The sequence below is a fragment of the Heterocephalus glaber genome, unplaced genomic scaffold (assembly GCF_053883595.1).
Source record: "Heterocephalus glaber isolate CG9 unplaced genomic scaffold, H.glaber_assembly_v1.0 deba00001610, whole genome shotgun sequence".
In the NCBI taxonomy this organism is placed as follows: domain Eukaryota; kingdom Metazoa; phylum Chordata; class Mammalia; order Rodentia; family Bathyergidae; genus Heterocephalus; species Heterocephalus glaber.
Window position 1 is genome coordinate 13506429 of NW_028258381.1, and position 14101 is coordinate 13520529.

The window sequence follows — 14101 nt, forward strand, 5'->3', positions numbered from 1 at the left end:
TGGCTCAGTGCAAAGGCCCTGGGATGGATCCCCAGAACTGCTAAAAACAAGAACTAAAAAAAACCTATGTGTTGTACCCTATGTTTAGAGAAGAACAGAAAGGAAAAAAGTCCTTAATGTTTCACACAGATGCTGCATCATCTTGAATACTTTTTATCTTGGCTGATCAGGATATGGCTTGGGCAGGTGCAGCGCTCGAGCTGCAGGTGGAGACAACTCACTGCAGGTAGCTACAGCTGGCTCTGTGCTGGGTTAATCTGTAGCACTCGTTATATCTGTTCAACAAAACAGTGACATACCGTTCCGTTCCTCCCTGTGTTGCACTCAGGTGTGAAATCCTAAACATCCAAGCCCCCGGGGAGCGGGGTTCATCCTGGCCACCCTCGTGGTCACGCTGTGGAAGGTGTCGGGCGTGGACAGACTCCATGGGGAGAGGGGTCGGAGGGGCCTCCTTCCTGCCTGCCTTGGAGCTGCCAGGCCGAGGACTCCTGGTTCTAGGACATCGGAGGGAGGCCAGGTAGACGGAGCCATGCCCGGTGCTGACAGGGAGCCCCAGAGCTCTTGTGAGACCCTGCATGTCTTGGAGGTGCTGCCCTGCCCTGCAGCCCAGTGTTACCAGGGCAGTGCTGGTCTCCATCCCTCGGGCACCAGAGGTTGCCAGGCCAGCGTCCTGCTTGGGACTGGTTTCCCCTCAGGGTCTGCCCAGCCAGGAGGCCCAGGCTGGGGAAAATCCTGCGGCTTCTGTCTTTCCGGGGAGCATGAGGTCTGCTGGGCAGTGGGGAGCGTGACCTACCTGCGGATGCCGCCTGCAGCTGGATCACTGCTGCCTGCCTCCCTGCACGGTGGCCTGGGGCATCTCGGAGCAGGAGGCCTGGGGTACCTGTGGTCTGGGGGATTAGTGAGCCTGGTAGGAGGGCGTGGGCTTCCCCGCCTCATGGGTCCTGCAAAGCCCTGGACTGTGTGCATCCCGGGCTGTGTCTGTGCTCCAGGAGCCCATGGCCCTCAGAGGGTGTGAAGTGCTCAGCCATCCTGGCATCCAGCGGCTCCTGTGGAAGGTTCTGGGTGTGGATTTCTCTTTCTCTGGTGTCTGCAGCAAGGATTCTGTGCTGCATGGGAGACGGAGGCATCAGCTCACCCCGCCCTGTGTCGCCCGTCAGCGTCGCACCTGCCCTGCTACTGCTCCTCATAGATTAGGAAGCGTGTGATTTTTGAGGTTCTGGGGATCGAACCCAGGGCCTTTGCACTGAGCTCCTTCCCCAGCCCCCTTTTGTTTTGTTTTAAAATTTTTCTTTTGGAGACAGGGTCTTGCTAAGTTGCTCAGGCTGGGCTTGAACTCGTGACCCTTGTGCCTCAGCTGCCCTGAGTGCTGGGTTTGTAGGTGTGCACCACTGCACCCGGCTGTGCGAGGTAGTTAAGGCCGTCTGGCGTCTCGAGAAGCCTCCCTTCGGAGAGTGGCCGTCCTGCCTGCCTTGGTCCCAGGGCACCTGTGACCAGAGGGCCTAGCAAGGCCTCGGCCCCCTCTGTCTGGTACCCGAGATGGTCCCTTCACCAGGCAACTGGTGCTGTACCCCGCAAACCCCAGGACCCCAGCTCCTTACAGCCTGAGTCTGAATCCCAGTGGCCCTGCTGGGAAGGCTTCCCTTACAACCGCTGCCTCGTGGGCATCTGACGGCGGGTGCTGGGCCTCGTGCCTCTGTCTGTCCAAGCCTTTCTCGGCCTGGCCTCTGGCCCTGTCCCCTGCCTCCCTCCCTCTGTCCCTCTGTGTCACAATTGGCCACTTCCTTTTTGTGCAAACTGAATGACTGAGTTGAAACACGAGAGTTTAGACCCCAAAGACCCTCTTTATCACAGTCAGGTTTTGAGTCTAGGCGAGAGGCCCCGGGATTTCTTTCTTCAGCTGTCTTTCTTCCCAAAGGGCCCAGCCGGGGTCTGGAAGGGTTCGGGGCAACCATCCGGGGCCCACGGTGCTCGGAAACTGTCATCCCCCACAGGGTGCCTGCACCCACTGTGTCCAAGGTCGCCGCCCCTGTTAGCGCCGCCTGCCCCTGGCCGGCCCCTGCGCCCCTCTCAGCTGTCCCTCCCCCCCTGCCCGCAGGTGAAGTGCTACCACAAGAAGCACCACTCTGCCACGCGCGACGTGGTCTTCCGGCTGCAGTTCCACACGGGTGCGGTGCGGGGCCACTCGCTGGTGCTGGGGAAGGAGGAGCTGGACGGCGCCTGTGGCGGTGAGGGGCGATGTCGCTCACATCCCTGCCCTGACCCCAGACGCAGCCAGGGGCTCTGGCCGCCGGCCGGGAGGAAGCCTGAACCTGGGACCTTTGGGTGCTGTGCAGATCCCTGCAGAGGCCGAGCCCGTTGCAGCCTGCTTTCTCTTTCAGATGACCGCTTCCCTGACTACGGGAAGGTGGAGTTGCTGTTCTCGGCCACGCCGGAGAAGATCCAAGGTGGGTGCCGGTGGCTGCACGGACCATGGTGCTGGCTGAAGATGGTGCTGGGGGCCTGGACTTGTGGTGCAGTCTCCCACCCCCAAGCACCCTGGGGACTCCCGTGATTAGAGGACTTGGGGCAGCAGGGAGCAGGTGGCTCGGAGATGTGACCTGTGCTGGGTGGTGCATTCCTAGAGGTAGCCAGGCGTGGCGGTGCACTCCGGGAGGCTGAGGCAGGAGGCTCCCAAGTTTGAGCTGTACCTCAAACAAAATGAAACAAAAACCAGCCGCAGGGGTGGCTCGGCTGGCCCAGGCCAGTGTCAGTGTCCTTTTAGCGTCCTCGAGCCTCAGCCTCTGTCTCCTGGGCATTTGTGCTACTTGTTTATTTCTCTCATCGACAAATAACACTGTGCAGTGTCGGAGGGGACTCCAAGCCCAGGGTACTGCAGATAGCTGTGTGCGAAGCACTTTCTCCTTCCTTGTAAAACATGGCCTCAGCTTAGCCCTGAGGATGGGCACAGGGCTCTGCCGGGACTGACGCCCACTGTGTCCCCAGGCTCTGAGCACCTGTACAACGACCACCGCATCCTTGTGGACTTCAACACGGCAGACCCCCTCATCTGCTGGGATTCCTATGAGAACCTGAGTGCCGACGGTGAAGGTGCGTGTTCCCGGCAGGATCTGGCCAAGTCACCAAGCTGCCCAGGCTGGGTTCAAACCTTCGATCCTCCTGCCTCAGCCTCCCAGAGTGCTGGGTTACAGGTGTGCATCGCCGTGCCCAGCCTGGCTTGGTAGATTTAAATCAGCGCTTTTTCAAAGCTGTAGTGGATAGCAGGCTGGTTGGCGAGGTCACACCCCCAGGAGCCCGGAGCTGCCTGTGTGTTGCCATCTCCTGTGCCTTTGGGTGCCACATGGTGGTCACGGCATCGGCCGATGGTGTCCCTGCATGGGCGAGGGACTGGTGGCCTTGTTTCCACTGCCTTGCTCAGGAAGTCCAGGATCAGGCTGTGTCCTGGTGAGGCCCCTTGTGCTTGTCCCTTCCCTTTGCTGGACAGAATGCCCAACACCCACAGCTTCAGGGAGGAGGGGTCCACTTGGACAGCTTTGTCCAGGGTCGTCTGCTCCACGGCACAGAGGATTGGAGAAGCTGTTGGACCGGGAAGCAGGGGGAGAAGGGAGGAGCCGGGGACAGGAGCACAGCCTCCCAAGTCACCCCAGGGACCCCTCCAGCCAGGCCCCGCCCCTGATGGCTCACTTAGCCCTGAACTCATCCACAGTGAACCCAGTGAGGGGGCAGCGCCCGGGATCCATCACCTCCACACCAGGAGGCGTGCGGCCACTTCAGGTCTAAACTGTCAGAGCCCTTTCCTGGGTGCGGTGCCCTTCTTTCCTTTCTTGCTGTGTCCTGCAGGGCAGAAGGAGGGTGGAGAGCCCGGCCTCTTTTATAGGCCCCCACTAATCCTGACGGATTGTCCCCTCCAGGCTCTGCCTCCTATTCTGCACCCCCCCCCGGCTCAGGTTACAGCACAAGTGTGGGAGGGAAGGGTATTCACGCCAGAGCAGACGTTCAGTGCGTCAGTGCGCGTTTGCATTTGCCGAATGAATGATCAGAGAAACAAGTTAAACTTCGCGTTTCCAGCCTGCGGACGTGACAAGTGGCACTCCCTGTGGAGTGTTTCCACAAGGTGCCTCCTGAGCCTGGAAAGCGGGTGATCTCTGAGCTGGAAGCAGCACCTTAGCTGTAGCTGGTACAGGGCCAAAGCCCCATGCTGCCCTGGTCCTGGCAGCCCCAGAACCTGGGCTCTGGCCATTTCTACCCCGCCCACCTCCTGGTTAAAGAAAACCCCAATGTGTGATGCAGCTGCCTTTCTTCAGATGCCTGGACTGGCCCAGGCCTTTGTTAGGAAGCTGCCTTCTCTGTGGAGGCCCCGCTCTGCTTTCTGCATGGGAAAGCAGTGGTGTGGTCAAGGTCTAGGCCCCTGGCTCAGCCAGGAGACGCACGCCACGTCCTGGCTCCTCCTGTCCCGTGGCCCTGTGCTCCCGGCCGGGTCAAATCCACGGGGCTGTGTGCATGTGTGCAGGGCTCTTCAGGACCGGGACCAGGCTGGGCACGCAGTGTGGCAGCCTGCAGGGAGCCCAGGGCAAGTCCCAGTTGAGAATGAAAGGGAGCTGGGTCAGGAGAGACCAGAGCTCGGAGCCGGAGGCTCCCAGAGCCTCCCAGTCCTGTCCTGCTGTCTTATTTTCACGTCACACCAGACAGAGCTCTGATGCTGTCCCTGCTGCCTGGTGTCACCAGTGTCTTGTGGTCTTGTCACAGCAGAAGGGGCTGGCAGATTTCTCCCTGGGGCAGATGGAGCAGCTGGGCCAGGTGGGAGTCGCTGTCACCCCCATGGAGCCCTGAGCGGGCAGCTGCTCACCTCCTGGCAGACAGGAAGCAGAGAGAAGGCAGGAGCTGGGGGGAGGCAAGCTCTTCCGGGTCAAACCCACAGTGACCCCCTCTTCCCAAGAGCAAGTCAGCTGAAAGTTCCCTGATTCAGTCACCTTGCCTGAACCCCGTCTCTGAGTGCGCAAGGGTGTTGCTTTTTAAAGGACGGGCAGGTCAGAGTCCTGGGCCTCTCGCTGTGATCCCAGCTGTTGTCTCACCGAGGCTCCCTTAGGCCTCTGGCAGAGTGCTGTTGGGGAAGTTGCGTTACGTGAGGCTCAGCCTGTTATGAGCCTGCTCCGGTGGCCCCGCCACGGCCCTGGCGCTCAGCAGCGACCCAGGCAGGATTTGAACCGTGTGTGTAATGGCTGGACAATAGCTGGAGCGTGTCCTGTAGCTCCTTTCCCTGCTTCTCTGCATTTGTGATCTCTTTAGTGGCCATGCCCACTTCACCACCATGAGGACAGTGACTCAGTGCCGCCCGGCATCCTGATCTTTGGACCCTGGTGCACACTGTGGAGCCAGCGGCTCAGCTTAGCCACAGCCCGGCGGGAGCTCAGTCCCACGGGACCACATTGCACAGTGTCCCTCTCTGGGTGGCACAGGGCGGGTGTGGTCGCCTCAGGGCCCGAGGGGGCCCCTCACCTGGCCGCAGCAGCTCCCCTCTGTCCCCCCCTGGGTGTGGGCAGGCACAAGCTTCAGCGTGATGATGCCTGGCCGGGTCACACCTGCCCGGTTTCCGCTGTGCTCCGTGTCCCCTCTGCGGGGCCTGTGGTTGCCACTCTGGCTTCTGATTTAAAGATCAGATAAACGGAACCCGAAGCATGAGCAAGATGGGGCTGGGGTTAAAGAAAAGCTGGCACCCTTTTGTTCACACACTGAGCTGGGGTGTCCCCACCTCCTGGGAGGATCCTGGCTGGCCTTCTCCGCCTCTCCCACTCCATGTCTGTCTTTCAGGCTTGGAGAAGTGCCCGGGGAGGCCTTTCAGGTCCTGCATTACACACTTCTTTCTTTGGTCCCTTTTTTTTTTTCTGGTACCGAGGATCAAACTCAGGACCTTGTGCTTGCGAGGCAGGTATGGTGCTGCTGAGCTAAATCCCCAGCCCTTACACTTCTTTTTTTGGAAAGTGCTGCTAAACACAAGCCAGGAGCACCAGTGCTAACCTGTCATCCCAGCACTCTGGGAGGCTGAGACGGGAGGATTACAAGTTCTAGCCAAGCCTGGGCAACCTAGTGACTTAATGAAATCCTGTCTCAAATCAAAAGGGATGGGAATGTAGCTCAGTGTGAAGGCTGTAGGTTCAATTCCCAGTACCACCAAAAGGAAAAAACAAAACAAGGAGAAGCTGGGATCCTATGAGGAAGGGAAGGTTGCCGATCTGTTATGAGGAAAAGGAAGGATTTGTAAGCAGGCACAGCCGGGGGGATCCCTTTGACTTAGGTCCTTCCATTTCCATGGTAACAGGCATCCCATACCCAGGGATGCTCACTCCTGCCTGACTCTGGCCGCATGCAGGCCTCTGCTGGGAGGCGCTGCCCCTTTAAGGAGATGTTCTGCCATTTATAACTGGGTGCTGTCCTGGGGTCCTGCTATTTCCAGGGTCGCAGCTTCCAAGCTCTCCTTCTGCAGCTGTAGGATTCCAGGTTAAGGTAGGGGGTGACCCGCTCGGTCCCCTCCCCTCCTTTCCCTGCTGCTGTTCTGTTTTGGGGTCTAGCGTAAAAAGCTTTTGGGGGAACACCTGGCAGTCGTGGGAAGTTGGAAACCACGGTGTGTGTGGTTGTTCCTGGGACTCTGCATAAATCGTGCTCTCACTGTGTGCAATGGAGTCTCTGATGCTGACGTGCAGGGTTGCATGGATCCCCTTTTCTCCCAGTGCAAGGACAGAGGGAAGGAAGCATGGTAGTTTCACATTGTTGCAGTTCTCTGTGAGAGCAGGAGGCCCGTCTGCGAGTGTTCCTTCTCTGTGTTACTCAGGATGGCAGAGGGTGTGCTGTAAGCGACCATCTGGACTTTGGCAGTCAGAGCCACTTAAATGGCAGTGTAAGTCAAGTGAGCTTCAAGCAATCTTAAGGCTCAGTTTACCACGCGACGCCTTCGAGGGCGGAAGCTGGGTCTGCCAACCCTGCTCCTTCTCCGAGTCAGTGCGGTGCTAGGGGAGACAAAGCCGAGAGACCCTGGTGTCCCCTGAAGTCTCGTGCTTCCCAGTGGCCTGGCAAGGAGGTGGTGGAGCAGCCTGGAGGGGCCGGGTGTGAATGGAGTGGTCAGGAGGAGACGCTGAGCTGGGGACAGAATGGCCGGAGGTGCTGGGAGCTGTGTGTGGGCAGCAGATGCGCGTCCTTGCCACGGCCTGGCTGTCCTTGGGCCCAGTGGGCTCCGTCTGCTTGCCAGCTCCGGACGGGGTGGACACTGGTCCTCAGGAAGTTCCTTCCACATCCCGAGCCAGAGACGAGGGACGTGGGGACAGGTTTCCCTGCGGCTGTGACCTTTGGGCCTTAATCCAGAAAAACCAGGATAATTCAGGATTCGAGGAGGGTCAGGGGCCGGGCATCCTGCAGGTCCCAACTGCTACCAGCAGACTCGCTAGTCGAGATGCTGCTGGGATTTGGCGCCTTCACCCCTGAGGCCAGGGCTCCCTGCCCCCCCCCCCCAGGCCATGGTGTCCGGAAGCCACACCCTGCTCCTGCCTGAGGGCTGATCTCTTCTCGCTCTGCCACCCGAGTCACTGCCCAGTGCTCAGACAGGGTGCTTCTCCCCCTCAGATGCTGGGTGCCCAGGTCAGAGCCCTCGTGCCTGTCCCCTCCCCACACCACAACGCTTGCCATGAAACACTTGAGACTCTTGTCCTCATTTTTCTAAAAATACCCTCGTTACCATGTGGCTCTCAGCCTGAGGATCTGCGTCCTTTTATTTATTTTTTATTATTTATTTAGTTAGTTTTGAGTTTTTGAGACGGGGTGTTGCTACGTCGTTCAGGCTGGCCTCAAACTCACAGTGATCCTCCTGCCTCAGCCTCCCGAGTGCTGGGATGACAGAGATGTGGCACCATACCTGGCTATTTATTTATTTATTTTTATTGAGATCAAACCCACGTAACAGGAACTTGTCCTTCTTGCTCTTTAAGCCCCTCCCAAGTGGGCAGGGTGCTTGTTTCCAGCCCATTCCCAGATGGAGCAGCAGTTCCTGTTACCTGCGAGGAGGTTTCCGCCAGCAGCTGTTCCTCGGCTTCCTGCTCTCTGTGTTCCCGTCTGGATGTTACACAGAAGTGTGGCCAGGCTGTTTGCTCTTCGTGATCCACTTGCTGTAGATTTTCAAGTTGCACCGAGCAGCACCCTCTGCCCTTCCGATGGCTCTGTAGCGTCTGTGTGTGGGGGACTGCATTGTGCTTATCTGTGACCAGTGATGTGCGTCTGTTACAGCCCCTGCTGGCTCACCTGAAGAATGCTGCTAAGAAACATTTTTCTGTACATTTTACCCTTAGGTATAAATACCTCTCATCTTTTCCACATTTTTTTTTTGAGACAGGGTCTCCCTTTGTAGTTCCGGCTGGCCCTGAACTCACTGTGTAGCCCAGGCTGGCCTCCAACTCTTGGTAGTCCTCCTGTCTCAGCCTCCTGAGTTCTGGGATGACAGGCATGCGCCACCACGTCCACCTGGCTCTTTTCCACTAGTTTTTTGTTTTTTTTTTTGGTTCCGGGGATTGAACTTGGGTCCTTGTGCTTGCACAGCAGGCAGCGAAACCACTGAGCTAGATCCCCAGCCCTCCACTAGTTTTTGAAATTCCACTTTAAAAAAAAAAACCCGGGCATTGAATCCAGGGGCTTAACACCGAGTTACATTCCCAGCCTCTTTTATACTTGCTAAATCATCCAGGCTGGGCTTGAGCTCGCAGTCCTCCTGCCTCAGTCTCTCAAAAGTATTAGGATTCCAAGTGTGTACCACCACACCTGGCTCCTGCATGTTTTTACCATTTTTTTCCCCATTGGTTTCACTTTGTGCATTTCTTTTTGTCTTGAAGGAGTCCTAACATGACTCACGCTAGACATTCTCATCCCGTCCCCCTTGGGGGACTTCAGAGATACTTGGGAGACCCATTCTGGTCTTTCTGCACTGGATACAGAATCCCATGTACACAGAATAGCAACTTTTTTTTTTTTTTTTGGTACTGGGGATCGAATTCGGGACCTTGCACTTGCAAGGCAGGTGGCCAAATCACTGAGCTAAATCCCCAGCCCTGCAACTTTTTTTTTTTTTGGTGTTCTGAGACACAGTCTTGCTATTGTTGCTCAGGCTGGCCTTGAACTCACTGTGTAGCCCAGACTGGCCTCTGGCCTCGAACCTGCAGCAGTCTTCCTGCCTCAGCCTCCCGAGTGCTGGGATTACAGGTGTGCACCACCACTCTCAGCTTATACAATTGCAAAGTTTCAGGGTTAAAAGGTTTGCACCTTTCTTAACCCACTGAGCTGTGAAGCTGCCTTTCGCCGTATTTAGTGAGGCCTCAAATCTTGCATCGCTTGTGAGAGGTTAATGCTCGCAACCTGAGCCAGGTGCTGCTCACCAAAGCCCAGGAGGAGAAGGCTACATTCTGCCGGGCCTGTTGCAGGGCCTCCGGCAGCATAAACAGCAGACCCGAGGCCTGGAGGTGCTGGTTGCCCTGTGACTGGTGAAGACTGTCCGTAGCTCACATCCAAAGCTCTGCTCAATAGGAAGAAAAGGCACTGCCAGCCGCTGGAGGAGGAAAATGGGGACAAACCCAGACCCTCACAGAAAGCAGGTGCAGAGCACCCCCAGAGCAGGCGCTTCTTTAAACAGTCTTCCCAGCACTTCATCTGCTTCCGCCAGAAATGGGGAGAGGGGACCCGCTGTCCGGCAAGGAGACGTCTGCCCACTTACCGTTGGCAGCACCTTAGCTTAGCTGCCTGGGTCTGCCCTCGAGCTCCGTGGATGCGCGCTTCAGCCCTCAGCTAGTCCAGTCCCTAGTCCCCGGCTTGCTCCTGCTCCTTTCGTGCAAGTTCTTTGAAGTGAAAATTGGATCTGCTAAGTCGGTCCCTTCCGTGGTGACAGGGACCCGGCTGTCTGCAGATCTGGAACCCGGACGCTGTTTTCTTTTCGAGAGCAGTGGGTGGGCTGGAGCCCGGGTTTGGTAGAAGCAGTCCTGCGAGCCCTGCGCTGTGTCCTGTGACAGCAGCGCTCCTCTCTCAGGTGCACCGAGTCTGTCTCCGTATCCTGTGAGGCAGGACGGGTGTCTCTGCAGAGGTTGCTGTGGCTTATTGCCCTTGCGTCACCGTCTACCTGGCTCACAGCCCGGGGCCCCGTGTCCCTCCCTGGCCGAGTGCCGTGTGCGTGCGTGTGTCAGGGCCGGGATGGACGAAGCCCACCTCAGCAGAAGGCAATGAGGTGGAGAGCGGACGGACCTGAGAGGCTGCAGAAAATGCACTGTGTGCAGTTAGCAGGGCAGTGGCCTGGGGGCTCCTGGGAGCAGGACGCGGGTGGCAGAGACTTTCTGGCTGGAACCTCGGAGCAAGAGAAGGGAGGCAGAGGTGTTGGTTTTCCAGGGACGGGGCTCCCCGGGTCCCTGGAAGGCTCCTCCGGGAGTCCTTGCCCCGCCCCTGGCTTCCAGAGTTCAGATTTCACTAATCCTGATTGCACCTCGCCCCACCCTCCTGTTGACAAGGCCCTGGGCTTTTGGCAAAACCCAAGTCCGTGCACAGCCTTGGGGGATCTTCCACCTTCTTCCCCAGCTGGAGGGGAGCTGGGTCCCTGGGAGGGAAGCTGATGCTGCCTGAGATCAGAGACTGCGGAACTTCGGGAGGAAGGTAAAGGCCACCGCGCGTGTGTGCGCGTGCAGCTCCAGATGCCTGGGACTGGGTCACGCACTCAGACTTCCAGAGGGAAGGTGATGGTGTGGCCAGGGGTCTGAAGTGGGGGACAGGGCTCGCCCTGCAGGATGGTGCCCCGTGCCTTTGCTGCCCACAGGCTGGAGGGGTCCTCAGTTCTGCTTCTTCCTGGGAGAGCCGGTCTGGGGGTCTGGTGGGGAGCTCCGTGTCCACAGGGAGCTGGCTGCAGGGGCTTGGACTTGTGGGGTCTCCCCCATGTGTCCCTGGGGTACCTGGCTGCATTTGGGGCCTACCTGTCCCAGCCCCACTGCGCACCCAGCCCTTCCTTATTGCCACATTCCGGGCCCTGCCCCGGGTCGGGTCAGAGCGCCTGGAATCCGAGGCTCCTGGCTGAAGCCTGCATGGGGCGCGGACGGGTGTGTCCCTGTGGCTCCATCCTTGCCTTCAGTCATTTCCCCTGCTCTCTGGGTTTCCAAGAATCCTCGGCCTGCCCCAATTTTGGTGCTGAGCCCAGCCTCGATGCCTGGCGGGATTTCCCAGCCTCCCCTGGACAGTTTGCCAGGAGTCCCCTCACCCACCTGCAGGCGCCCCCTGCACAGCGTCCTTCTGTGTTTGCGGACCGTGGCTTAGCGTGGAGTTATTTCTGGAGCTCTGCCTGGTGTGAGAAATAGAGGCTGCCTTCTCCAGAGGAAAAGTTTATTACTATCCTGGTGCTAAAAGAGAAAATAGAGGAAAAGGGCACACTTCATTCCTCCCGGAGTATGTCAGAGCCCCTGGTTTTGTAGGTTGAAGGCCATATGGAGGAGTCTCAGGTCTTAATTTTCTCTGGAATGGAAACTGGTTCAGTATGAACTCAGGAAATCTTTAGCACAGAGCCAAAGTTCTATTGCAATAAAATAAAAGCCGGCCTTGTTCTAGTGCAGGGTTATAAATGCCTCATTGTACATGTCCACGTGCAGACACAGAGATGTCTGCGTTCGTGAGCAGCGAGGTAAGGCCGCTCCTGCAGGAGGGACGTTCCACCCAGGCCCCCCACAGGAAGGACAGGACAGGACCGCGGCTCCTGCCGGCCCGAGGGAGCAGGGACCCCAGGGTGTGAGCAGAGCCACCTGCTTCCCCCTGCTTGGCTGTGGGTCCGGAAGCTCCTTGCTCGCTGCCTGGTGCTCTGGCCCAGTTTGCAGCCCACCCGGCTTGCTGCCCAGTGGACCCTTGCAGCTCGCTCCATTGGTGCACATCTGACCAGGGCTAAGGCTGCCTCTGGCTTCTCCCAGTCCTGTGCTTCCAGGACCCTTGGTTGTATGGTCCTGAGGAAACACAGGGCCCGTTGCAGGGCTGTGGCTCGGCTGTCAGCTGGAGCGGCAAGTCCAGGAGGGACAGAGTGACTCAGCTGCCAGCACTGGCGGTGCACAGGGGAGCCCGGGCGTCTACCCCAATGCCACTAGGTCACCTGGGCGGCTCCAGCCTGTCGGAGTCCATGTCCTTGCAGGGACAGCAAAGGTCAGGGCTGCTCGTGAGCCCTGCTGAGGCCCCAGTGGCTTGGAGTGCCGGGCGCACGGAGCCATGCTGCCCCAGTCATGCTGAGAGCTGGGCCTGATCTGAGTGGTTCCAGCCGCGAAGGGCTTGGGTGTGAAACTGTGCGTGTAGATGGAAAGGTGGCCACCAGGGACAGCGGGTGTCATGTTGTGAGGACTCTTGGGGCTTGTGAATATGTGGAGGACATAAGTCCGTCTTCCAGTAGAGCTGGGTTGGAGAGCAATTCACCATGTGACCCCGAGCCTGGGGCCTGCAGACCCGAGCGTCCGGCCTCATCTTTAGGCAGGCATGGAGTGCTGCTTCCCACCCCGGCCCGGCTGCAGAGGGAGTGGGTGCACACTCACCGCCCACCCTGGTGTTCCCGAGTCCGCACGACCCCGGGAGCCCCCATCCAAGGCGCCCTTCTCTGGGCGGCCTCTCTGTGGACCAGGAACAGGGCCACTGAGGCCACACCGCCAGGCCGAGCCAGGGCTCCAAGAGAGCCAGAAGCGGGTGAGGTGGGGCACGGGCCACGCCAGTGACAGCACGGGATGGGGCTCCGCATCACCAGCAGGGCTTTCGGGAGCCGAGCCGCCGGCTGTGTCTCCTGAGAAGAGCACTTTCAGCCCAGGGACATGGGAAGCGGGAAGGGAGGCGGAGGAGGAGGAAGGGAGGAGGAAGCTCATTCTGTGCTTGGCCTCGTGATCTTTTCCGAACTGAGGTGCACTGGACACGCAGTGCAGTCTGGGGGCTGTGGTCCGCATCAGCGTCCACTTTCCGCTCTGCAAGGCCAAGGTGAGTTGACTCCGCTGGTCGGCTCTGAGTGAGTCACTAGGATGGTGGATAGCCACTTAGGAGAAGCAGGCTGTCCCCTGGGGCCCGGTCGGAGGCCTCGGTGCACCCTGAGCACCCTGAGCACCCTAGGCCCCAGGGGTGAGGGGCCTGCTGGGCCCACTGACTGGGAACAGAGAGCTCTGCCACAAGCACAGCCACATCTAAGATGCTGGGTTCCTCTGGGATTGAGAACCACTTCCGGGCAGGGAGGAAGTGCTTGTGGTCTTTAAGACTGCGTGTGAGTGTGTGTGTGTGTGTGTGCACACGCACACGCACTCCTGCACATGCAGGTGTGCAACTTGCCTTAGGTTTTTTTTCCTTGCTTTTAATGGTACTGGGTATTGAACTCAGGGCAACTGCACTAAGCTACAACCCCAGCCCTTTTAGTTTTTAATTGGAGACAGGGACTTGGTAAGTCCCTCTGTTGCCCAGGCTGGGCTTGAAGTTGGAATTCTCCTGCCTCAGCCTCCCTGAGTGCTGGGATTACGAATGTGCGGTTCTGTGCCCGGCTGCTTTAGATTTCCTCTCTGTGGGAGTTACAGAGAGAACATCCTGTTCCAAAGTTAAGCAGCTGGTTTTACCTCTGCATGTCTGGCTGGGTTTCGAATGCACTGAAGAATGGGCCTTGGAGCTGGGCGTGGTGGGTGTGGCTTCCCAGTGCCCCCTCAGTAGTCTTCAGACTCGAGTGTCAGCCCAGCTCCCTGGGCCTCAGTTTCCTTGTCTGTAAATGGGCTTTCCACCTGCCACTCTGCAGGTTGCTTGGGGTTTGGGTGAGACTCAGGGGCACCGCACACGTGCCGCACACAGCACAGCTCCTGCAGCTGCTCTTTGAATGCCTGTGAGTGCAGGAGAGAGGGTGCCTGGGTGTCCTGTCTCTGCTCTGCCCATGGAGGTGCCATCCCCAGGCCCGGCTCTTGCTGTGCTTCACCTGTGTGCCCGGCCCCTTCTGTCCCAACTCCCTGGGGCCGGGTGCTGCCTGGCTCACCAGGCAGGGCTGGGTCAAGTGCTCAGCCCCCCTGGAGGCTCACGGAGGGGAAGGGTCTGACCTCTGCAGACAGTGTGCGGATTCTGT

At 58.7% G+C, this 14101-nt stretch overlaps 1 protein-coding gene across 7 annotated transcripts in view; it reads left to right on the forward strand.

The window, feature by feature from the left end:
* Tns3 (tensin 3) overlaps positions 1–14101 on the forward strand; it is a 151569-nt gene that overhangs the window by 82263 nt on the left and 55205 nt on the right. For 6 of the 7 annotated variants that reach the window (XM_004839880.4, XM_087196100.1, XM_087196101.1 and 3 more), the window contains 3 exons: positions 2096–2225; positions 2379–2444; positions 2983–3087. In XM_004839880.4, the coding sequence (XP_004839937.2) occupies positions 2096–2225; positions 2379–2444; positions 2983–3087 (301 nt within the window). The remainder of the gene's footprint in view (positions 1–2095; positions 2226–2378; positions 2445–2982; positions 3088–14101) is intronic. The other variant, XM_021254255.2, reaches the window with a different exon arrangement.